We start from the raw sequence: 23,431 nt of genomic DNA, 5'->3' as shown, positions 1-23,431 counted from the left end.
CAGTGTTGTAGTTGGAAAAGTAAAAAGTGTTTCAACTTTGTTAGAGATATTTTAATATAGTTTCCTTGATATCTGAAAAGTTGAGATTGCGTTCAAGAAATGCCAGTGAACTTCATTCAGGAAAATTCGACTTTTGAAATTCGAAGAATGATGTCTCTTCAATTTTTGAACAAGTAGTCGTGTTGCCTCTTCTTATATAAAGGCATCTATTGTATCAAAAAAGCACGCCCGAAAAGTTGCTGCTTATGGAAATTGCCTCTATTGCACTTCTGAGATTTCAATTTATCTGATTTCTTTTTCTTTCATTTTTTTTTTAAATGGTTTGCCCGTCTGACCATTGTTTTGATTTGAATGTTGCGAAAGATGCAGATGTGCCTCCTTAGGATAATATATAGCGCTCATCCTTTTTATCTTTTAATGGTCTTCTTATGATTGGAGACTTTGTGATGAACAATGATATAACTGCCACAATAGTAGTTAAGAACCTTCTCACTCCCAAAAATAAAAGAATACTTTCGAAAAGGTTTGATGAGTTGACTGTTCATGTAAAATCCTACATCGACCAACAGAGAGGGGGTGATATGCCTTATATATACATGCTCCATTCCCTATAGCACAAGGCCTTTTGAGGACTCACTGGTTTTGGGTTTCATTGGAACTCTGAAGTTAAGCAAGTTCGAGCAAAGAGCATTCCCATGATGGGTGACCCACTGGGAAGTTATCATGTGAGTTCCTAGAAACAAAACCGTGAGGGAATGGTAAGCCCAGAGCAGACAATATCGTGCTACGGCGGAGACGAGCTGGGATGTGACAGAATGGTATCAGAGCCACTGTGACGTTCTGTGTGAGTGTGTCGACGAGGACGTCGGGCCCCTAAGGAGGGTAGATTGTAACATCCCACATTGACCAACGAAGAAGGGGTGATGTGCCTTATATGTACATACTCCCCTCCCTATAGCACGAGGCCTTTTGGGGGCTTACTGACTTCGGGTTCCATTCTCTTCGAAAGTGGCTAACTCGAGACCAAGACATCAACTTTCAAGCCGTTTTCGGGCAAAATCAAGGCAAGTTGGCCGTCAAAAATGTACCACTCTCTTCGTCTCGTCGAGAAGTATGATTTTCGTTTTTGAATCACTTGATTTCGTTGAGTATTGAAGAAGTTATGAATATTTAAAGTTTACCCAGTTTCTGGCGAGTTTTCTAGTTTTTCCTCGGACCAGTCAACTTTGAGACTATTTTCCGGCCATCTTCGGCAACCATTGGGCTTCCAAATAAATATAATCTTATTCTACACTTTCCTATCTTCATTTTGATATATTATGGGTCGAATTTGGTTAAGAAACGATTGAGTTACGAAGCTTTGAAAATTACCCAAACTTCCGGCCAAGAGCCCTGAGACACTTAACGAGTTTTTAACAGAATAACCAAAATGATAAATGGTAGACAATCTCATGAATCAAAATGATGAGTTATGCAAATCTCAAAACCATTTTCGCTATTTAACCTCCTCCCTTATAACAATTTTTATAAATAATAAACAAAAATATAAAAAGTGTAGAAACTAGAAAGGGTAAATCCCGCCCACCATATGAAAAAAAATTCAAGTTGGCGCCATTGCTGAGATCACTGAAACCCTCGATTCTCTTCACAGTGACTGCGAGAGGAGAGCAGCTAACCAGTGACTCCACGCTCAACCATGGCCGAGCCAATCACTCTCATGGACATCGACGAAGATGACAATTCATCTCTAAAACCCAGCAACAACAAAGGCAAAAACGTCGCCGTCGCTGCCCCTTCCCCCTGCAAAGCCACGCCGTGGGTCGAGAAGTACCGCCCTCATTCCCTCGCGGACGTCGCTGCTCACCGCGACATTGTCGACACCAGTAAGCAATTCTACTTCCCATGATTGTTGGTATCAAGTGTTGGAACTTTTTAGGGTTTATGTTGATTTTGCTTTTTCGGTTTCTCTCTACTATAATTAGTTACTGTAGTGTTTGGTTGGCGAGAAAATCTGGGAATAAAAAATGTTGATTTGTGTGTATACATTCGTATGCATAAATATATTTCAGAGATGGAGAAATTAGAGAAAAGCAGCTCGCTTTCCTTTTTAATTTTCCCCTGCTTGCCATGAATGTAAAGAGAGCCTAGGGTTTCGGCTTGATTTTCCTAATGTTTCGGTTTTCGGCATGAGCTGCACCAATTATGGGAGTCTGTCATATTCGATAATCTTAGTGCTATATGTAGTTATCATTCATTTTTAATTGTTAAGTTATTCATTCACTCATATGTTTTTTTTGGTGGGGTGAATAGTTGATAGGCTTACTACTGAGAACCGATTGCCACACCTCCTATTGTATGGTCCTCCTGGAACTGGCAAAACTTCAACGATACTTGCTGTGGCACGCAAGCTGTATGGAGCACAGTACCACAATATGATTTTGGAGTTGAATGCATCCGATGACAGGGGGATCGATGTTGTGCGACAACAGATTCAAGATTTTGCTAGCACACAGAGTTTCTCGTTTGGGTAAGACTTCAATTTGTGATCATCATTTTGTTAATGCCTATCTCGATCAGAAAAGAATCAATAGAAAAAGAAAGAATCGGAATTGATCGATATATTTCTCGAAACAAACGAAAAGGAAACGAAAGATGAAACATAAATCGTGGATCAACTAAGCCCTCTCGGGGACTTGTTTAAGAATAAGAAAGAGGAATCTCAAGTAAATACCATGGAATAAGGTTTGATCTTATTCATGGGGATTCCGTAAAAATTCCATTCCAAAAAGAGAAAGTTCGAAAGAATTGGGATTTTTTTGAGATTGGATGCAGTTACTAATTCATGATCTGGCATGTACAAAATGAAAACTTCATTCTCGATTCTACGAGATTTTTTATGAAAGCCTTTCATTTGCTTCTCCTCGATGGAAGTTTTATTTTACCAAGAATGTGTCCTAATTTTTGGCCTAATTCTCCAGCCAACATTTAGATCTGGCTTTACCCAAACTTTTCTGGTTCACCCCAACATTTCCCACTTGTCTGACTGTTGCTGAGCAGTTTTTTGGATTTCAAACGGACATCCCCAGAAGGTAATTTTAATGGGGCTGATTTCCCCTCTTTTGAAATCAGTTTCGCTACAGCACCTGCTGCTCTAGCTAATTGTCCACCCTTTCCAAGTGTGATTTCTATGTTATGTATGGCCGTGCCTAAGGGCATATCGGTTGAAGTAGATTCTTCTTTTTGATCAATCAAAACCCCTTCCCAAACTGTACAAGCTTCTTCCAAATTTTAATGTGGCCGATCTCCCCTCTTTTGCAATCAGTTTCACTGCAGCACATGCTGCTCTAGCTAATTGTTCACCCTTTCCAAGTGTGATTTCTATGTTATGTATGGCCGTGCCTAGGGGCATATCGGTTGAAGTAGATTCTTCTTTTTGATCAATCAAAACCCCTTCCCAAACTGTACAAGGTTCTTCCAAAGCATACGGCTTTCTAGATGTAGATGATGATATCTATACAGATGGATCTTATATATATCGTATAATTCTTATATATATATATATATATATATATATATATATATATCATATAATGAAGTACCACCATGGTCTAAAATATCCATAATATCCCGATATTTCCATCGAAATTTCCGTGTTTTTGGACTACCGATATTTTTTTGGACTTCCGATATTTCCGATATCATCGATATTTTAGGCCTTGCGAAGTCACTCATGTATCTTACCATGCAATGTATAAAGTGTAAAATATTGTATTAATTCATTATATATAAATGATTATGGTGTGTTTAAACTTCTTTCATTAATTACTACATATTTGCTACACTCACAATGTTTGCCAGCTCGCTATATAATCAACTTAAATCAGTTATATCTATCATGCAATGCATTTCCTTCTAATTTTTTGTGATAAACTAATAGATAATTGACTAAATAAACATCCTGCAAAGTTTCAATAAAAATTTCCAAGTTTTTCTTACAATTTCTGTGGTTTTTATTCAATTTTTATCGATATCGATAATATCCCGATATTTCCATCGAAATTTCCGTGTTTTTGGACTATCGATATTTCTGATATCATCGATATTTTATATCATGAGTACCACATGAGTGGATATATATGAATCAAAATATGCCAAATAACTCGTGTTATGCTTTTCTATGTTTCACTATCATTCTAATTTTTTGAAAGGTAACTATCTCGGTTTCATATATAAATTGATATAGAATCTTTGAAAAAGACCTCATAAGAAGGAAAAGACTTACTATCTTTGGGATCTGAGGCTACATCGTTGCTCAATACCTTAGGGTATCAACTCTATTACATAAGTGGATTCCTAACTTTTATCTCATATCATGACATAAGCAAGCAGTTCTTATTGTATCGGACCAAAACCTCGCAAATTGATCTTTACGGAGCTTCTTCTATCAATTAGATCCTTTATCCATAGAATAAAGTATCTAGGCATACCTATTTCTTCATATTTCGACTTTTATGAAGTTTATTTCTTTGCTACAGCTGATAAAAATCGTTGTTTTGAACGATACATATGTAGAAAGCCTACGCTTTGTTTCTAGTATTTATTAACGAATTTGTTCCTTCTTTTCCTTTTTTTTATTTCTATAATGGAGATAGTCGCACGTAATGACAGATCACGGCCATTTTAATGAGTGTGTGACTTGGTATAAATGATCCTATGGATAGTACAGAGAATGGATCTGTCATCTTGATAGAGATGGTTTTACTTCGTCGGAAATTCATTCTAGTATCTGGAGAACGTAATATATGAAATAGATTACTATTAGAACTATGATTCATACTTAATAGTCAGATCTCGTGTCCGGACTTAAAAATCTGGGTTTGGCCTGCTGGTTGTTTTCCAGCTCTAATGAATATATCTCCCTTATAAGACTTCAGACCCCCAAAGATGGCTATGCATCGTGATCTTATTTGATTCCAATTTCTGTGTGTTAGCATGTATAACAATTAGCTTTGTAATCAAAACTTATAGTCTGACTATGTCTGTTTAGGGGTGAGAGTGCAAAGTCATCTGTCAAAATGGTCTTGCTTGATGAGGCAGATGCTATGACAAAGGATGCTCAATTTGCTTTGCGAAGAGGTATAAATTGTTTTAATGCAGTAGGTTTTCTCAGTTCGAAGTTATTTCACTGATACTTTTCTCTTCTGTACTTTTGTTTTGGTGCAGTGATTGAGAAATACACAAAGAGCACTAGGTTCTCACTAATCTGCAATCATGTCAACAAGATTATTCCAGCATTACAATCCAGATGTACTCGTTTTCGATTTGCTCCACTTGAGGAGTTTCATGTCTCAGAGAGACTTAAACATGTTATAGAAGCTGAAGGGTAAGCACTGTTCTCTTACCTGCATTTTTTTCCCTGTATATTGGTTTGAAATGCTTCAAGAACAATGAAATATTCTAAACATGTCATTGGGTAGTCAAGGCGAATAAACTTATAGAACTGTGGTTCACTAGTAAACATTATGGTCGTAGCTTTTGATGTCTGGCTTCAGTCAGAAATATATTGATAAGTTGACATTTATTGATTGGACTAGGCTTGATGTGCCTGCGAGTGGTTTAGCGGCAGTTGTAGGGCTTAGCAATGGTGACATGAGAAAGGCTTTGAACATTTTGCAGGTTATAATCTCTACTCAGATGTTACATTTGTCTTTTCCCCTTTCTCTTTTGCTGTTTAAAATCTGAATGTATTGATTCATAAAATGGCGGGATAGAGAAATAACCCTTTTTTACTTGATGCCTTCAGATGAGCATTGTAAATGGTCTCCAATATTAGGACTCTAGAAGTAAAATATATATTTTAGCAGAAACTCAAATTACCTGTCCCATGGATTTGATTTATTTTTTTTTTTTTTTAAATTCACGAATAGATCTTGACGTCATTCCTATTTCAATGTATGCAGTCAACTCATATGGCTTCACAGCAGATAACTGAAGAAGCAGTATATCTATGCACAGGAAATCCATTGCCCAAAGATATTGAGCAAATGTCTTACTGGCTTTTGAACGAATCATTTGCTGGGAGTTTCAAAAGTATTCAACCGTCTTATTTATTTATGTACTCATGATTCTATTCTCAAGGAAGGAACAGTATGTCACTGGGAAGAGTTATTTAGTATTTACTTTGCACACTTGATGTATTGCAGCAATATCTGATATGAATGCAAGAAAAGGATTGGCTTTGATAGATATTGTAAGAGAAGTGACCATGTAAGTGTTACACATTTTTCTACATTTTCTCATGTCATTTTGTTTGCTTCGTCTCTCACCTACATTGCTTTCTTTGAACAGGTTCATTTTTAAGATTAAGATGCCAGCAGGTGTTCGCGTTCAGTTGATTAATGATTTAGCTGACATAGAGTAAGTATTTGGTCTTGCACTGTTTTCATTTGCTTATTCGTTATGGACTCTACAAATTAGGCGGCCAAGTTCATTGCAACATGGTACTGGCCGTACTTGGTCACAACATAATAAACAATAGGGTGCATTGGTTTTGTTCAGAAAAGTGGAGAAGGAAATAATGCGTTTTGTGGAAATTATTTGCCAATATATGATACCGAAGATTGTAATTTTGTTCAATTTGCAAATTGACTGTTAAAACTTAAAACTGGAACTGGCTATAAGCTGAATTTACACTAATCAGTGTTTATACGTTTGCAGGTACAGGTTGACCTTTGGGTGCAACGATAAGTTGCAACTCGGATCACTGATAGCCACTTTCACAAAAGCTCGATCGGCACTTGTTGCTGCTGCCAAGTAGTTGTGCTCGTCTAATCTGCGGGTTTTGCTTCATGTTGCCAATGTACTTACGAGATGCCGGCATTTGGTCCATTACTCCGTTAATGCAAACGTCAGGCGGATGTCAGGATGTTATATAACCTGGTGTCTAGTTTTGAAACTTGAGCAGAATCCTGGGAAACCATTGAAATTCGAACTCCAATCTTATTAAAATCTTTGAGTTGCAAGCACCTGCAGGCTGACCTGTACAAACTTCTATTCAACTTCTAGCTTCCCTTAAAACGTGGGAATGCATTTCCACTCTATCAAATCCGCAAGCTATATCATATTTAATTTACAATAACCTGAAGCAGCTTAAATATTTCAAACTACAAAACTGGACCTTCAAAACACAAAAACTAATTAATTACAAGCAAGCCAGCCTCCTTTCCCCCTTTTGGATAATCAATCCGGCATTCCCGGCCTTATGAGGAGACTGCGCCGCACCAGACCTCAGTACTCGTTCATGTTTCTTCATCAGCCATTCTGTTTGACCAGATAATCTCGATTTCTAGTGTACGGGAAGACCCATCTTTGTTGCTGTCATGATTTAGACTAAACAATCCACTGTATACTCCTTCACTAACGACTTTGTCAATTTGGATCGTCACTCTTCCCAGAGTTGTCTGAGAAACAAAAGAAAAACACAAGGCTCACCAACCACTATCACGAAATGAAAAGCAAAATGGCAGGAAAGTTTACTAATCATGTGTAAGATTTAAACCAGAGTTATCGCCCGTTCACTATTGATTGGTGAGATTTAAACCCACCCTATTAAAACTATAGGTCAACAATCAAAAGCCTTACAGGAAACAAGAGCATTTAACTTCTTTCTCATCGGTCGAACACAAACAATTCATGATAATTAAAAATTAAATAACAAAATAGAATGATTAACTCATCCTGCTTGCGATTTGCAAATCTAAAAAGAAAAGTAATTACCTTTCCGAAGGTATTTTTGCTTTTGCAAATGATGTGGAGTTTCTGTCCCTTTGGAGGCACATCAAATGCCCACGTAAAGCCTTCTTTCCACTCAGGAGAGGTACTGTGGCTCACTACCTAGTGTCAAAACAACATTGTGTATAACATAAAGCTGTAAGCATAGAGAGGATAATAAAACATCACAAATTATATGCACAACATGAAACTTAATTTGAAACAGTAGAGTTGTAGTCAAATGCACTATGCTCACTCTTTCTATTTATAAATAGACCAATAAAATAAAATTTTCGTTCAAATAAAAATAATAATCGGTAAATTTTCACAAAACCAATATACTGTAGGGAACCTGCAGGCATTGCTATGTTATCAAAATTCTATTGCAGATTTTAGATGCTGCAAAGTCGTCGCAGTAGCAATAGTATAATATCCAATATCCAGTGTTTATGGGATTAAGGGTACCCCTAAGATTTGTCAGGTGCTCTAAAGAGGCTTCAACCGTACCTCGTAAATGGAGGAAAAGAATGAAAAGAAGAAAAATGATTGAATCCAAACATGTAGGTTATGCAATAGACAGTTTCTTTTTTTTCATGTTGTACATAACTAGTCTATGGAACCATTACCTTGGTTTGTCGAGGAGGGCCATTGCCTATTGTCAATCGACAAAAAGCATTTGTGCCTCCCATGGCCTGTTTAAGGTTGTTGCCCCGCTTAATTGTAACCGTCAAACAACCTGGTAAGCAATGCAACAGGCTGTCTGCTCTCTCATGGAAACTTGGAGGACAGGTTCTCATGAGCATTTGTAGGATGGGAATGGCTTCAGCAGCAATCACAGCCTGAGACTTTGCAATATCTATTGGCATGGTTGACCAAGAATGTCTCAACAGGGAAAGGGTGTCCAAAACAACATCCTGAGCCGTGTCGCTACCAGATTTAAGAGCCCCGATCAAATTGGGAATGCAGAGAGTGGCTGCTTCAGAAATATGGAGCTTTGGGAAGTTGATGAATATCATATGTAAGGCTCTCAAGACCTCTTCATTAATAGTTGCTGAGGACCACAACTCTCTCTCCAATGCAGCTGCAAGACACGGCATGGGATCCAAAAAGTCAACAGAAGAAAGAAATAAAGGGAAGTTGATGAATATCATATGTCAGTCTTTTAGTTTATAGGGGAAAAATCAGCATTCGAAACCAAATAATGATGCAAACGTGAATTACCTGTCAAAGATCTGACAAGTTCATTTGATACATACTCTTGGAGTGTGTGATTAGAAAACAAAAATTTGATAAGCAATGCTGCCTGCCCAGCAGTTTCTGCATTGGGAGACAGTAGTAGTTCTTGAATAATCAGTATGCCCCCTGCTTCTGCGACAGCTCGCCTATTCGTTCGGCTGTTCATGACGAAGTTTTGCAATGCACAAATTGACACCATTTTCATCTCTTCTGTTGGCTGTTCTTCAAGCAAGCTTACCAATGCACGACATGCAGAAATGGAATCTCTGGCTCTTGCAAGCCCTTCATGTTGGGAAAGGTCTCCAAGAGCAAGAGCAGCAAGAAGTTTTCCAGACTCTGATTTGGTTTGTGGATCCAACAGATACTGTGATAGTGGTGCTATTGCATACTTAGAGACCTTCATTTGTCGTATCCTGACATTGTTAAATAGAGCTTCAAGTAATCTTCCAGATGCTTCTTCGCATTGATGAGACCGTAAAAGGTCCAACAAGGCTTCTATAGCACCACCATCAGTCATCTGTTCAGCACTTAAATTATCACTCCTTTCATGAACAAGCAACGCATTGAGGGCCACCGTGATGGTGCTGTCCACTGTTGAATGCAACATTTTAACAAGAACCACCACAGGAACCTTAAAATAGTATTCAGCATTGAAGTGCAGAACATTTGAGAGAACTAAAGCAGCTGATTCCCACAGGGCATGAGGTGGCTGAGGGTCATCTTGAATAATAACCTTTCCAAGCTCAAATATACCACCAGCATCGGCAACTGCCTTTGGCCAGCTTGTGGAGATTATTTCCAATGCCTTTACCGCTGTCTGCTGTAAGTTTAATATTCCAATTCCAGCAAGCTGAACGAGTGGAACAACTGCATTTTTTGTTGTAATATCTAGCTGAAAATGTTCTTGTGCAAGAAGATGAGATAGCAATTCTGTGCCAAGCTGCTGAATGGCTTGAGATGGGGATTCCAGAAATGAAATAAGAGGCTCGATCACTTGGCTAGGTGTAAGCTTTAACGTTGCAAGGCTCTGTGGCTTCTCCAAAATATTTACTAGTGCTTGTAATGCACTGTGCTGTCCCCATAAATTGAAATCTGGACGTTGTAAAACTATAAAAAGAGGTTCTACAATTTGTGCAGCAGCCAAACTTCTAGCAATTGCATTACTATTTGTTAAAATGCGGAACAATTCAGCTATGGAAGAGCATAATGAACTGGGTGCAACAGGTAGTAGTTCAAGACATTTATCAATGATTCCAGCATTTACCATATCCAATTTGCATGGGGTCCGGTCTTTCCCTAACTTTATGAGAGAACAGACACTGGCCTCAATGAGCTGCATGCTTGTTCCAGAAACTAATCCAACAAGGAGATCCACAACATTATAGGCCATTGCAAGCTCCACCCGGTGTTCATCATCCAACAATTTTTCAAAAGCACAAACTCCAGCTTCTACAGCTGTAGTAGCATCAGCATGCATCAGTGATATAAGGGGCTCTATGCATTCTGAGGCAATTGGATTTCCTCTGACTTCAGTATTAACAAACAAAGTACAACAGAGTTGTGCAGCAGTTCTCTTTAATTCCAAGGATGAAGCAGAAGACAGTATTTTGTACAAACTCTCCATTGGGTTTCCCCCCACATCAGTCAACAAAGCTGCTTTAGAAGAATTTCCTGAAGTCAACTTTATTAATGCAATGAGGGCAGCCTCTTGTTCACTCTCTGATGCAGCATTAAGCATGTCAACCAATGGCTGAATTGAGTGCCTGGCTAAATCAGAATCTCTAATGTTCTCAGCACCAAATAGTTCATGAAGAGCTCTGGCAGCACTATATCTTGCATTTCTTGAACCCAGTCGCAGAACAGCTATGAGTTGATTCAACGAACTAGCTGATGCTTCATATCGAATGAGATCAGGATTGCTAAATAAAATTCTGAATAATTCAGTTATTGTGGCTTCGGTGGAGTCTTGTGGACTCAGAGACAGGTACTTTGTCAGAGCATCCAGAGCTCCAGCTTCACCCACAATTAACTTATTTGTATCGCTTCCATTGGCGATACGAGTCAAGAGTTTAACAGCAATTGGAGGGGCACCGGGCCGTTCTGGCATTGGTCTCAAGAGATCCACCAAGAGAGGTATGGATTTACGTGCTGTTGATCCAACTCTTATGTCTTCAAAATCAAAAAGGCACTCCAAAACAACTTGATCAGGATTTCGCACCAGAGAAAACTCTTCTGATAAAGTAACAAGGTTAGGCACGTCGGACTCTACATAACCAATAAGAGTTATCAATCCAACAACAGCACCCGAATTTGCAAGGGCAAGAATTATTCCTTTACTACCATTAGAAACAAGACTGGCCATTGACTGGGCAGCAAAGAACCTATCAATCATCTCATCCGATTTCAAAAGAAGAGCAAGTGAAGGAATGATGCGCATTGTTACAGGTGACAGAACAACATTTGCATCTTCAAACAGAATAGCCAGGACCAGGGCACTAATCCATATACCTTCTGTATCCTCATATTCTGCCTGTTCATAAAGATGACCAATCTAGTAAGCTACAAAAATTTATATTTCAAATATCTGTACCAAAAAGTATCTAAACATGGAACTACAACTATGAAGCTAATTAGTTAATACCTGTGGATTGGAAGTGTAACCTGCGAGCTTTTCAGATAGAACCTCAAGACCACCAGCTTCCATAATGGTGAGTTTGCTCTTGGCATGAAAGGAACCAATTATGCATAGCAACCACAAGGCAACAGTACCCCCCAAAACAATGGCTGGATCAGGGACATCAAACTCATCACCTTCATGGAATGCAGTTCTTTCAATAAAACCTCTAGGAGTTCTGACTTCAATTTCTGGAAAGGAGCAGCTAGACTTTCGCTTCACCATGTCCACTAAAGCATACGTTAATGGTTCCAAATATCCTGACACATCAAGTACTTCGAGTGCCTTCTGTTTGTGCTCTTTTGCTGCACAAATAAGTAATGCAGCTCCTCCAACTCTGATTTCTAGACTAGATGAGTTCATTACCCTGTTAGCTAGTGAACCAAGAGAGCTTGATCTTTCAATCAATAGATCACCAAGCACAACTGGCTGCTCACCGCAAAGCCTAGATAAAATTTCTATTGCCTTATCCTGAAGCGGGGGAGGCCCTTCAGCCAGGCAGCGAACAAGAGGTTCTAAGCTTGATGGAACTTCAGCAAGGGCAGACCATGGAGGGTAAGTGAAGTTCACGCCCTGTTTTGTTCTAGCCAAAAGGGAAACTACTTCTAAAGCATCCGCAGCATCAGTCCCATCCATATCCAATGCATTTAAGGAATCAACAATAGCAAGCATAGCAAAACGACACTGAGCATTTCCTGTGAGCAAATCACCTATTGGAAAATGCTTCAGCAATTGATGAAGCGCACGGGATGCATTCTTCTTACCTTCTGAAGTTCCATCACCCAGTACTCTTATCAAAGCTGAAACAACATCTTCTGCCAGGGCTTCTGCAGCAATCTGGGGATCAGAGAGAAGATTGGCAAGTGCGGCAACTGCAGTTTCAACAGCATCAATGGAAGAAGTTTTAGCAAGTCTGATAAGGGGCTTGACATCACCTTCTGCAATATAAGACATCTTGCTTCTTGGTTTGGTCTTCATAGGACGGGACAGAGCACCCAATGCTCGAGCTGATTGTGTTGCAACACCTTGTGTGTTGCTGGTCAATAGCTTCATGCAAGGATGCACGATCTCATCAGTAGCAAGAGTATCACAAATATCTTGTCTTGTGCTGAATAGATCAGCTAGGACAGAAGCAGCATACTCTTGAGTTTCTTCATTTGATGAATTGAGAACCTGGACAAGAGACCTCAGCCCTTTATTAGCTGCTGAACCTTTATGCACAAGATCCTTGTGTGAGGCCATTATGAGTGCATGACCCAATACCCTGATAGTGTGGGCCTTTGAGCTTGGAGAGTCACCGAGGAGCAAAACTAACAACTGATTAATGGTGGCAGAATCAGCTGTCCGGACAAGCTTTGTGAGTGCCTTGGCTGATGCTTCTTGTCCTCTTGACCCACCACTTTTCAGAAGCCATAAAAATGCTGGGATGGCTCCTGCACTTTCAACACATGCACGGATATCTTCACTGTGACAGCACAAATTCCACAACACATGAGCGGCATCCTCTTTCGCCTTCTGAGAACCCGTCTCTAATAACTGTACCAGAGGAGGAATCCCACCGGCAGCAGTAATAGCCCACTTGCTGTCATCAACTTGGTCAGTTAAGATGGCCAGCAACTGAACAGCATATTCTTGATGCTGCTCACTGGATAACCCCAACAGTGAAATAAGTAACTGAATTCCTTCTCTCTTGCCAATGGACTCCCATATTCCAACACCATCACAGCATAAGCTTGTCAAAGAGGGTATAAGATACTCTTGCACGTCAACAGCAGCCATTGTTATAAGTCCAATGAGCACCTTCTTTGCCTGTGCATGATTGAGCCAACTGGAGAGATAGTTGTTGCCATATAGACTAGCCATGGCCTCAAGGACACGCTCTTGAACAAGCTTATTGTCCCGAGGCTTTAGCAGCATTACAAGAATATCCTCTATCTTTGTTACATTAACAGAATCCTGATCCGCACCAGAATTGTGCTCAAAGACCATCAGTGTGTATGCAAGAGCTCCAATAATATCAGCAACCGGGGCAGCTAGGCGAGGTGACTGTGAAAGTTCTCCAAGATACAAAATTAAAGCAGACATCCCGCCACAAATATTTGCTAAAGCCCGTGTGGCATGGTCTTGAAGAGCCTGCCCACACTCACCTTGCATGCATTCTTTAGATGGAGCAACTATAGCCCCAATTAGAACTCGAAGACCATCTGCATTCACAATAGCCTTTTTAGCCCCAGTTGACTTTGAAGAAAGGGCTTCCAGAGCATCAGCAGCACTAGCACGAACAGAAACATCATTTTCCTGACCCACAAGCCAAAGCAAAGCTTTGACAGCTCCAGAATCTATTACTTTGGGGATGCTATCACTGAAAGCCAACATAAGACGGGCCAAAAGGGAGGCAGCATTGGACTGGGCAGCAGCATTGTCAGAAGACAGAAGACCCACAATGATATCTACTCCACCAGCCTCAAGTGTTGCTCTCCAGTAACCATCCTTGTCACCACAAAGATTTCTCAAAGCCCCTGTCACAAAACCTTCAACCACTTTGTCCTGCTTGCTCTTTGGATTGAGTTGATTCCACAAGTTTGGTACTACACCTTCTGTAATAAATATTTTTATGCCTACATGATCATCTGAAAGCCCACCAGAGGAAACTTCGTATATAGCTTCTGCTGCTGCCTTCCTAGCCTCAATTGATTCAGACTTCAAAAGTGAGAGTAAAGCGGGGATGCATCCGCCTAGAAGTACTTTAAGACGCAAGTCTTCATCTTTACACAGGACACTCAAAGTTGCAGCCACATTAACTTTTGCCGCAGGGGTGCCATTCCTGAGAATGCTTATGAACAATGGCATTGCCTGGGAATGCGAACCAATAATTGCTCTTGCATCCTTTCTTGCTTTGGAAATACCAAGCAATCGAGCTGTAATAAGTTCTTTTTCTTTCGGTGTAGACATGCTGGCATGTAGTTGCTCGACAAATTGAGCAACTCTTGCCATTGTACCTTCTTCATCATCCATTGCTGGTTCCTTTAAAACCCTGGGTGAAATATGAACCATTTGAATATATTGCAAAGGAATAATCAACAATTGTGCAACTAAAGAGTTTAAGAAGAATCGATTTTGTTTCTCCAGCTTATTTATAAAGACTGGGATAAAAATAAAAAAAATAAAAAACTTAAGGAGCACTCAAGTAAATTTATCAGTGCATCATTCATTTTCTGAACTATCAAAGACCAATTTGTCACCACAGTTAAAGAGACCAAGCAAATAGAACATGTCTAACCTAGACTGTGAAGTAGAAGAAGATATGGGTCGCAGTTTAGGGGAGGGAGACTTTGACATTTGCACCGTATGCCACTTTCATATTTCTCCTTGCCCACCTGAAAATTAAAATATTTTAATTGTTCATCAAATGAAACAACCTTAAAATTGGGTGACCTGAAGCTGCAAATACTTCACAATATTTCATCAAAACTATGGTAATGGTTTTTTTGTTTAATAAGGAAAATACATCTAATGACTTTTAACACAAATTAAAAACAACTATAAGGTTTTTGGTTTCATTCTATATATATTTTTGCTCTCTTGCTCCCTCTCCTCTCCTTCCTTTCATCTCTATTCCCTCTCTTTGATTTTTATCCCTATTGAAAAGCACGAAAAAGAAAATCATCATGGCCCTTAAAGATCACAACCGAATTATAAAAAAGGTACTTTGCCCGACATGAAAATTTTCAAAAACCAGATAAATACGAAACAAATACAACTTATGGAGATCAAAGAAAAATACCTCAGTCCACCAATAATGCAAATGTCGAAGAACTCCCCTCCTTCCGACAATCCTAAAACCCAGTTTCTCTGCCTAAGTAGCATCACATCATCACCTCACCATCCAATACCAGCCCTCCTTCAACACAAACACATTTACTTTACAAACACACTAACACTGTTCAAAAAGGCACAATGCTACAGTGCAACCCCACACAATGCAAACTCACTTCCCACTCCAAATCGAACCCAACACTCTGCACACCAAAAAAACAATCCAAAATTGAACCAAATGATCAGATCTTCATGCCCACAAATCACAGTTAGCAAAATTTACCAATTGGATTAACTAAAATTCAGTACAAACAACGTAACTAATTGCAAATTTACAGAAACACAAGAATTAAATACAATTAAGGACTAGTTCCAAGATCAGATCACAGCAGCATCACAGAATCTAGGGCAATAAAATCGTCCATTTGCAAATCAAATTTTACACAAATTGTTCGAAACAAAAATGCGTAAAATTGTGATTCCCCAAACAAAAATACCTAGAAATAGATTCAGTGCCCTCGAACGACCTGGACGCGGGAGCTACGCGAAGAAAGAAGAAGAAGCCGATGGAGAGAAAGTGAGTGTGGAAATGGTGGGAGGACAGAGTAAGAGAGAGAGTCTTTAGTCTTTTCGTTTCCTTTCCATGTGTGTGCATTTTTGGTTTTTTATTTTTTTCTTTGTCCTGTGTCTTTTTACCCAATTTTTTTTCGATTTGTAGATAGATTATTTTTAAAGAACTTTAACGAAAAATTATTTGTATTGTTTATTTTAACGAAAAATTATATTTTTACATTAAAAAATCAATCCCAGTACTATACACTTTACCCTTTATTTTGTCATTTTCGTTAAAACTCAAAGTTTTCAAACCCTTTTTATTAGTTTTTTTTTATTTTTAGCTACACTTTTTGAAATTTTTTTAATTAAACTAAAAAATTATTATTTTATTTTCTGAAATTTAAAATTTGTTTAACTTTGACTTGTGGACTTTTTCTTTTCCCTAAAACTTATATGTCGTCTCTTGAAATATATGTGGAATTCAATACCCAATAAGACTATGCCAATGTGCAATACATTTTATTATAAATTTCTTTATGCATTAACATTTAGCAATCAGAGAATATTTAACTGCTAAAAATTTATGCCTCGTTTACTTATTAGTAATGGGGAATTAACAAACCAAATATCTTCAAAATGAGAAAAAGTAAAGATAGGGAATTGGATAAACACCTCCCTCTAGCTAATCAAATTCTTGAAATTGGGTTATTTTCATAACGAGTTTTAGGTAATCCAATTACATGCAAGTAAACACAAGAAAAATCATGAAAGGAACCTATTCCTTTTTTTCATCGCATTACTAATAAGTAAACAAACCTTTATATCATCAGCAACAGTTTCTACAAATACAAATTTGTTGGACCATATGCCAATTTCAATTTGAAAACTAAAATTTGTTACAATTTTGCTCCAACATATTCAACAAATCTTAGTATTTATTTACTATTTTCCATCATGTGAGCTTTTTTTAATATTTTAACTTTGAAAAAAAAAAGTTGAGAAAGACTAATTATGATAATAAAAAGAAGTGGGACAGTGAGTCTCTAAATTTACAAAATGTTACTATTTTTTTAATGTGAATTTATTATTAGTAATCTAAAATTTTCATTTCGCACTTTAAATTTTTTATATTTAGAAAGAAAATATACTTTAAAAAAATATGGGAGGTTCCCAATAAACAAATAAATGTGGGAGGTCCAAGTTCGATACCCCGAGTTAGTAAGTCTACTTAAATGTTGTTACAGACAGGGTAAAATTCCCCATAGCCTCTCCGGGCCCCAAATTGGTGAATAATCGTGGTTTGACACCACTTGTCCTCTTGTAAAAAAAAATTATATATATATATATATACACACACACACACTTCAAAAGAGTGCAAAATAAGAATTATAAAGTGCTAATAACAGTTCTTTTTTAAATTTGAGGACTTATTTGAGAAAAAAAAAATTATGTGGCACTTGAATATTAATGAGTGGTGATATTCCCACCCCGGTGTCTTATTTCCCCACCCACCTTTTTATGAATTTTTTAATTACAAATTTATCCATTTGTAAAATGACTAATATGGACCTTACTTACTCCTTTTCGCATTAATTTTTTTTTTATAAAAAAGAAAAGTTTAGAAAATTTGTCTCCCATAAACCCTAACTCATCCTTTTCATCCCCTTTCATTCAAAGAAAGCAAAAAGAATGAATTTAGAAGATAACATTTCTATAGAACAAGTAGATGACTATGTTTCCGTCGAACAGGTAAAAGATAATTTTATGTGGACCATCTTGATTCGTCGACATAAATAATTGAAGCATAGCTCTGTGACTTTTTATTTGAATTTGCATTAGGTTATAGGGTACAATTTGTTTCATGTTTTCCTATGAGAATTCCTAGAATTTGTTGGAATTGTTTTAATTAGGTTAGGGAAAATTTTGCAATTGGTTAATTGATATCGAACCTGTTAGCGAGGGCTGAGGAGGTTCCACCAACAGCGTCACAATCTTGCTCTGAATCTTTGCCTTTTAGTAAATTTTCCAATTGGTTAGTTGATATCGAACCCGTCGAAGTGTTCCACAGAAACTTGAATAGGTTCTGTAATCACCAAGATTATCAGCCTTTAGAAATGCAAGGGCATCATCCTCTGTTAGCGAAGCTCTTCGTAGTTGGTACTGAATTGTGAAAATTTATCCCATTAGAAACAAAACAGACAACAATGTGACTAAAAAAAGTATACAGGCAATGAACATGTATTGCTGCTGCTGCTGTATCCGAGGTTGTTCCTTTTTGGTCAATTTCGTTTATGGTTTATCACTGGGGTTTATTGTTTTCTGAATTAATGGGGAGTAGCTTCATTAAATTTTAGAGAAATTTATCTCTAATTATATATAGGGTTATTTTAGGAATAATAGTGGGTGGGAAAATAACATTTTAATTTTTTAACTTTTTATAGTGGGTGTAAATATAACGTAGGTGGGGAAATAAGACAACGGGGTGGGTTTAGCAGCTCTCATATTAATTTATATTATAAAGGGGTGCATACTAAAGTTTTGATCTTTTGGTAATAGGAAGGTTGGTTAGAACATAAAGAAAGCAATTGGGTGAGGGGCTCAGCCGGTAAGTTAAGCCAATTGTTTGCTCTTCGGAATTTGTGCTAGCTTGGATTTTTCTAAGTAAATAATTTGTTTGTATTTTTTTTTCTTTTAATTCTGATGGGGATACTTTTGTTTTCAGTTACCATGGTGTTGTCGTCTAGTGAAATTTTGTTTTGAGTTACCAGTATGGTAAAATGTTCCCTACGTGCAAGGAAGAAAATATCGGTAGTCCGAAAACACGGAAATATCGATGGAAATATCGGGATAATATCGATATCGATAAAAATTACATGGAAACCACGGAAATTGTAAGAAAAACTTGGAAATTTTTATTGAAACTTTGCAGGATGTTTATTTAGTCAATTATCTATTAATTTATCACAAAAAATTGGAAGGAAATGCATTGCATGATGGATTTAACTGATTTAAGTTGATTATATAGCGAGTTGGCAAACATTGTGAGTGTAGAAAATATGTAGTAATTAATGAAAGAAGTTTAAACACACCATAATCATTTATATATAATGAATTAGTACAATATTTTACACTTTATACATTGTATGGTAAGATACATGAGTGACTTAGTACCACATAGAATTCTTATGAGGTTCAAAATTTTCACTATGTTGAAGGAGTAAAATGGGAGGGGTTCGAATCCCCTGGTGTTTTTTTTTAAATATAGAAATTTATCCTAGATAATAAATATTAGCTTGCAAGCCTTGCAGACATCTTAACGACCATATAAATATTACAGGCTGAATATGTAATCACAAACACATATGTAATCACAACTTATTTATAATGTACTCATTCTTTATATAAAAAAAAAATAAGAAAATTACCATTTTGTTATATATATTTTCCAGATCCGTATACGTCAAATGTGCGCAGATCAAATCATATCAGATTAGATATTTTGCACACCTCAAGACGTCCACGTACAAGTCAGTAAAAAACCTAAATCACCCACACGGTGACACTAACATTACTCGCACCTCTCTGCCCTCTAATTTACGAAAGACCTCGTGTCTTCCCTTCGTTTCACATAATATTTTCCCCTCCGAGCCTCCACCTCTCTCTCTTTCTCTAGTCATTTTCCTTCCAACCAAACAGTCCAAAATTTTCCTAGAAAATTCCAAAAAATGGACTCGACGCCAATTAATTGGGAAGCCCTAGACGCTATCGTCATCGATTTCGTCAAATCGGAGAAGCTAATCGAAGACGACGACTCCGCCTTTACGACGTCGCCTTCCCCTTCCTCTTCCTTTTCCCCCTCCTCTATCTCCTCGTCGTCGTACCACTCCAGATTGATCATTCGTTAGATCAGGCGAACACAGGAACCCTCGTCTTTCTCCCTCTCCTTCTCGTCTCTGCAACTCGGCGAACACAGGAACCCTCCGGCGAGTTCCTTCAATTTCTCCGGTTAGGTAAGCTTCGGGTTTTTCTTTTTATGTTCTAGATCGAAGCTTAGATGTGAAATTGAAGTTCTATCTCATCTTTTGGCAAGGTTTTTGGGATGAAATTGACTCGGGAATAGGCACACCCATCTCCGGTGAGGCCGTGGGTGTCGACGAACTTTCCGAACACCTCCGGCCGTTTCACGGAAAACGGACGTTATAAAAACGTTCATCTCGTCTTCTATTTCATTTTCATACCTAGATTGGAGTCTAGGGGGTTGTTTTACAGTCGGCCGGAGCTGTAGAAGCTCCGGCGTTCGTCTCCGACTTGCACAGTTCCGAAATTTCACGATAATATTGATAATATCGCGATATTATCGATATTATCGCGAAATTTTGACGAAAACCCCTTGGATACCACTTAAAATATCGGTTTGGGGAAAAACCGATAATATCGGCGATATATCGCCGATATTATTGATATTTTCTTCCTTGCCTACGTGGGACAAGGATAAAATGGTAAACGTAAGGGGTTTGAGAATACTTTTTTCTTTTTCTTTTCAAAAAGGGAACAATTTGTGGTAAATCATAAATTTTTTTTTTTTTGGTTTATTGGGGAGCCGCAGTCTGCGTCCTTATCACTGAATCACTTGTTGTGGTAAAGGGTTTGAGAATACTTTGATGGAGTCACTTAGTACTACGGTTTGTGGAACCAAAAATAATTACAAAGCGACACGTGGATTTTGGATAAAAGAGGACAAAAACACCCTTGATGCATATCGGGATTCTTACGCGCGAGCAGCGTACAATCATCTCTCAACCAAGTCAAAAATGCCCAAAAAATGTAACAATTCAAAATCCGTCTCATCAAATCCCTTTTACAAGATAATTCCCAAAACCTATCTCATTCCAAATATTTTTACCTCTTTTTCCCTCTTTTAGCTAATCAATTAAGCTATAAATTACATAACCTCCCAAAAACATTCCTTTATTATGTTAATTAGCCAATTAATATATATATTCCTAATCAATATATTAATTGCTAATTAACCACAATTTACACCCAAAAAATACCTAAATGGCATGTCCCTATTCTCCTAATAGGGCCGGCCATATCCTTATATATAGCTCACCATTCTCTCCCAAAAGGGAGCTCCGACACTCTTGTAAAACTCCAAAAACTCTCTAAATTCTAACTTTGACATCGGAGGTTCTTCGGCCAAAACTCCCCCATTCATTGTGGGTGCGTGAGGCTCTTGGCCTTGACCCTAAGTGTTAATTGTTTTGTAGGTGCAATTTTGTCCAAGAAGAAGAAGACGGAAATTTGCATCCACACGGTCTAGTGCTATTCTTCTTCACTTGGTGAGAGTTTTAGGTTCGATTCTCACTAAAAGTAAAGTTGAAACACATTATTATGGCAAGCCTATTGTACCATTCTTCCACCTCCTTAGTGGAGATATTATCGTTTGTTTATAAAAAAAAAACACTTTGATGGATGGTTTGTGAGTTGTCTAGTTTTCTTGTGTGTGATGGAAGTTATTACTAATCCAAGTAAAGGTTAGTGTTGATTAATAAGGGTTTCCTTTTCCACTTTACAACATATTAATTGGTGTTTCATAGTGTTAGCCAAGTGCCCTAAACCTTCATTAAGCACACCAAGATCAAATCTAATCCTGGAGATCAATGATAAATATAATAAATTGTCCGGAATCTACTATATGATTAATAAAAATTACTAAAATAATATCTAATATTATAAATATGTAATTGTTATATATAGGGAAATATTATTGACATTCCAAAACTCTCGTTTTGCACTCCAAACGTTCAATAATTAGAAAGAAAAATACACTTATAAGGAGTGTGAATTGAGATTTTTAGAGTATTAATAATAGTTATATATATATATATATAGGGAATGAATCTTGGCGATGTAACATAATATATTACAGTAAAACTCTTTTAAAATAATATTCTATAATGAAATAACCTCTTTAAAATCATAAAAAATTTCGGTCTCAACTTAGAATCAATTGTGTATTGAAATAAACTCTATATTATAGTAAGTTATAATTTTTCTTGGTCTCATCTTAAAAAAACACGCTAACACATAATTATAATTATAAATATGATGCAGTAAATAAAATACTTGGTGCTCATAAAATTCTATTTAGAAAATACAACATTCGTTAAGAATAAATAAATAAAATATATAAAATAATGTGGATATATTAATCACCCATTTGGTCAAGCATTAGGTGACCCAAGGAGAATACAATCTTGAACAACCATCCCATGAGCTACAATCTCCAACAACAACACTATGTGCTTGTTTGGATATGCTTTTAAAATGACTGAAAGCGTTTTTGGTGAAAATGTTTTTGGAACCAATTCTTAGTAAAAATGCAAGTAAATTTTGGAAAAGCACTTAAAGTGCTTCCTGGAAGAAGCACCAAAACATTTTCTCTAAAAGCGCTTTTAGCCATTTTAAAAGCACATTCAAACGAGCTCTATATAATTTAATAAAGGAGAAATTAGGTTCTCATCCTTCCTTTTGCTATTCCATTGATTAAAATCCTATTTCTTTTCAATTTTTTATCAGGGTCCTTGGGTATTAATAACATCATTAATTATTTGAATAATAAAATATTTTTTATTTCTTAATATATTCATTTAATGTTAAAAATGTTACAATTAGTATATTTATATTTATGACTAAATTTTTTATCATATATTTTTTGTTTTAGTTTGTACCCATTTTTAATTTATACCAATTTTCTTTTCAGTTTTAATTTGTACCCATATATTAATTTCTTTTTGTGCCCATATTTTTAAAGTTTTATTTGTATTTGTACCCTTTTTTTTTAAATTTATTTGTTCCCTTTCTTTTTTTTTTTTGCCAAATGTACCCATGCTAGTTATATGTACCCATTCATGTAATTTTTTCAAATTTTTAATCTTAAAATGTACTCATTCTTAAATATATCAATTTGTTATATGTAAAATGTACCCTTTTTTTTTATATGTAATCTATTCAATTTTTTTAAATCCATTTTTAAACTTATATGGGTACATTCTTTTTTTTTTTTTTAAATGTATCCATGTCAAGTTTAATCAAAGAATTTTTTTTCTAATCCATTTTTAAGCCTAATATCTTCTTTTTTTTTTGTGATTTTGAAGAATGTACCCATGTTTTGGTACAATAATTTTTTGGTTAATTTTGATGAATGTACTCATGTTTACACACACACACACACACAATAGTATATTTATATTTTAATATTTTTAATCCCACAAATTATGGTTTTTTATTTAAAATCTCATTTACATAAATAGCTAAAATTTTAATTTTTAATTTAAAAAATATAGTAACGTACATAGAAATAAATTATCACATTAA

At 36.8% G+C, this 23,431-nt stretch overlaps 2 protein-coding genes and 1 pseudogene across 5 annotated transcripts; 2 read left to right on the top strand and 1 right to left on the bottom strand.

Annotated features, from left to right (window-relative positions):
* The first annotated feature begins 1,550 nt into the window (after nt 1–1,550).
* On the top strand, nt 1,551–7,025 carry LOC126602429 (replication factor C subunit 3-like). The gene is made up of 9 exons (XM_050269292.1): nt 1,551–1,883; nt 2,311–2,527; nt 5,048–5,136; nt 5,224–5,383; nt 5,595–5,676; nt 5,961–6,090; nt 6,204–6,267; nt 6,349–6,417; nt 6,718–7,025. The coding sequence occupies exons 1-9, from the start codon at nt 1,697–1,699 to the stop codon at nt 6,815–6,817; spliced, it is 1,098 nt and encodes a 365-aa protein (XP_050125249.1). The 5' UTR covers nt 1,551–1,696; the 3' UTR covers nt 6,818–7,025.
* On the bottom strand, nt 6,980–16,159 carry LOC126602427 (protein CELLULOSE SYNTHASE INTERACTIVE 3-like). 4 transcript variants are annotated; one of them, XM_050269288.1, is made up of 8 exons: nt 15,994–16,159; nt 15,465–15,699; nt 14,961–15,057; nt 11,648–14,714; nt 8,992–11,536; nt 8,397–8,851; nt 7,777–7,893; nt 6,980–7,460 (listed from the first exon to the last, which is right to left on the bottom strand). In XM_050269288.1, the coding sequence occupies exons 3-8, from the start codon at nt 15,017–15,019 to the stop codon at nt 7,299–7,301; spliced, it is 6,405 nt and encodes a 2,134-aa protein (XP_050125245.1). In that variant the 5' UTR covers nt 15,020–15,057; nt 15,465–15,699; nt 15,994–16,159; the 3' UTR covers nt 6,980–7,298. The 4 variants fall into 4 exon arrangements, with proteins under 4 accessions (XP_050125245.1, XP_050125246.1, XP_050125247.1 ...); XM_050269289.1 differs by lacking the exon at nt 15,994–16,159 and adding an exon at nt 15,818–15,967; XM_050269290.1 differs by lacking the exon at nt 15,994–16,159 and adding an exon at nt 15,854–15,946.
* A 3,516-nt stretch (nt 16,160–19,675) lies between these two features.
* LOC126605467 (uncharacterized) lies at nt 19,676–20,520 on the top strand (annotated as a pseudogene).
* The last annotated feature ends 2,911 nt before the right edge of the window (nt 20,521–23,431 follow it).

Source organism: Malus sylvestris, chromosome 15 (assembly GCF_916048215.2).
Source record: "Malus sylvestris chromosome 15, drMalSylv7.2, whole genome shotgun sequence".
Classification (NCBI taxonomy): domain Eukaryota; kingdom Viridiplantae; phylum Streptophyta; class Magnoliopsida; order Rosales; family Rosaceae; genus Malus; species Malus sylvestris.
Note: the sequence above shows the minus strand (reverse complement) of the source record. Positions and strands in the feature narration are given on the sequence as shown.

Excerpts from the sequence above, each read along its gene's own strand:
- LOC126602429 (XM_050269292.1), top strand. The coding sequence starts at position 1,697 with ATGGCCGAGCCAATCACTCTCATGGACATCGACGAAGATGACAATTCA. Across the intron at positions 2,528-5,047 it reads ACACAGAGTTTCTCGTTTGG|GGGTGAGAGTGCAAAGTCAT; the intron begins GTAAGACTTCAA and ends ATGTCTGTTTAG. Across the intron at positions 6,268-6,348 it reads ATTGTAAGAGAAGTGACCAT|GTTCATTTTTAAGATTAAGA; the intron begins GTAAGTGTTACA and ends TTCTTTGAACAG.
- LOC126602427 (XM_050269291.1), bottom strand. The coding sequence starts at position 15,547 with ATGCTACTTAGGCAGAGAAACTGGGTTTTAGGATTGTCGGAAGGAGGG. Across the intron at positions 11,537-11,647 it reads GTTACACTTCCAATCCACAG|GCAGAATATGAGGATACAGA; the intron begins GTATTAACTAAT and ends CTTTATGAACAG. Across the intron at positions 7,461-7,776 it reads GCAAAAATACCTTCGGAAAG|ACAACTCTGGGAAGAGTGAC; the intron begins GTAATTACTTTT and ends TTTGTTTCTCAG.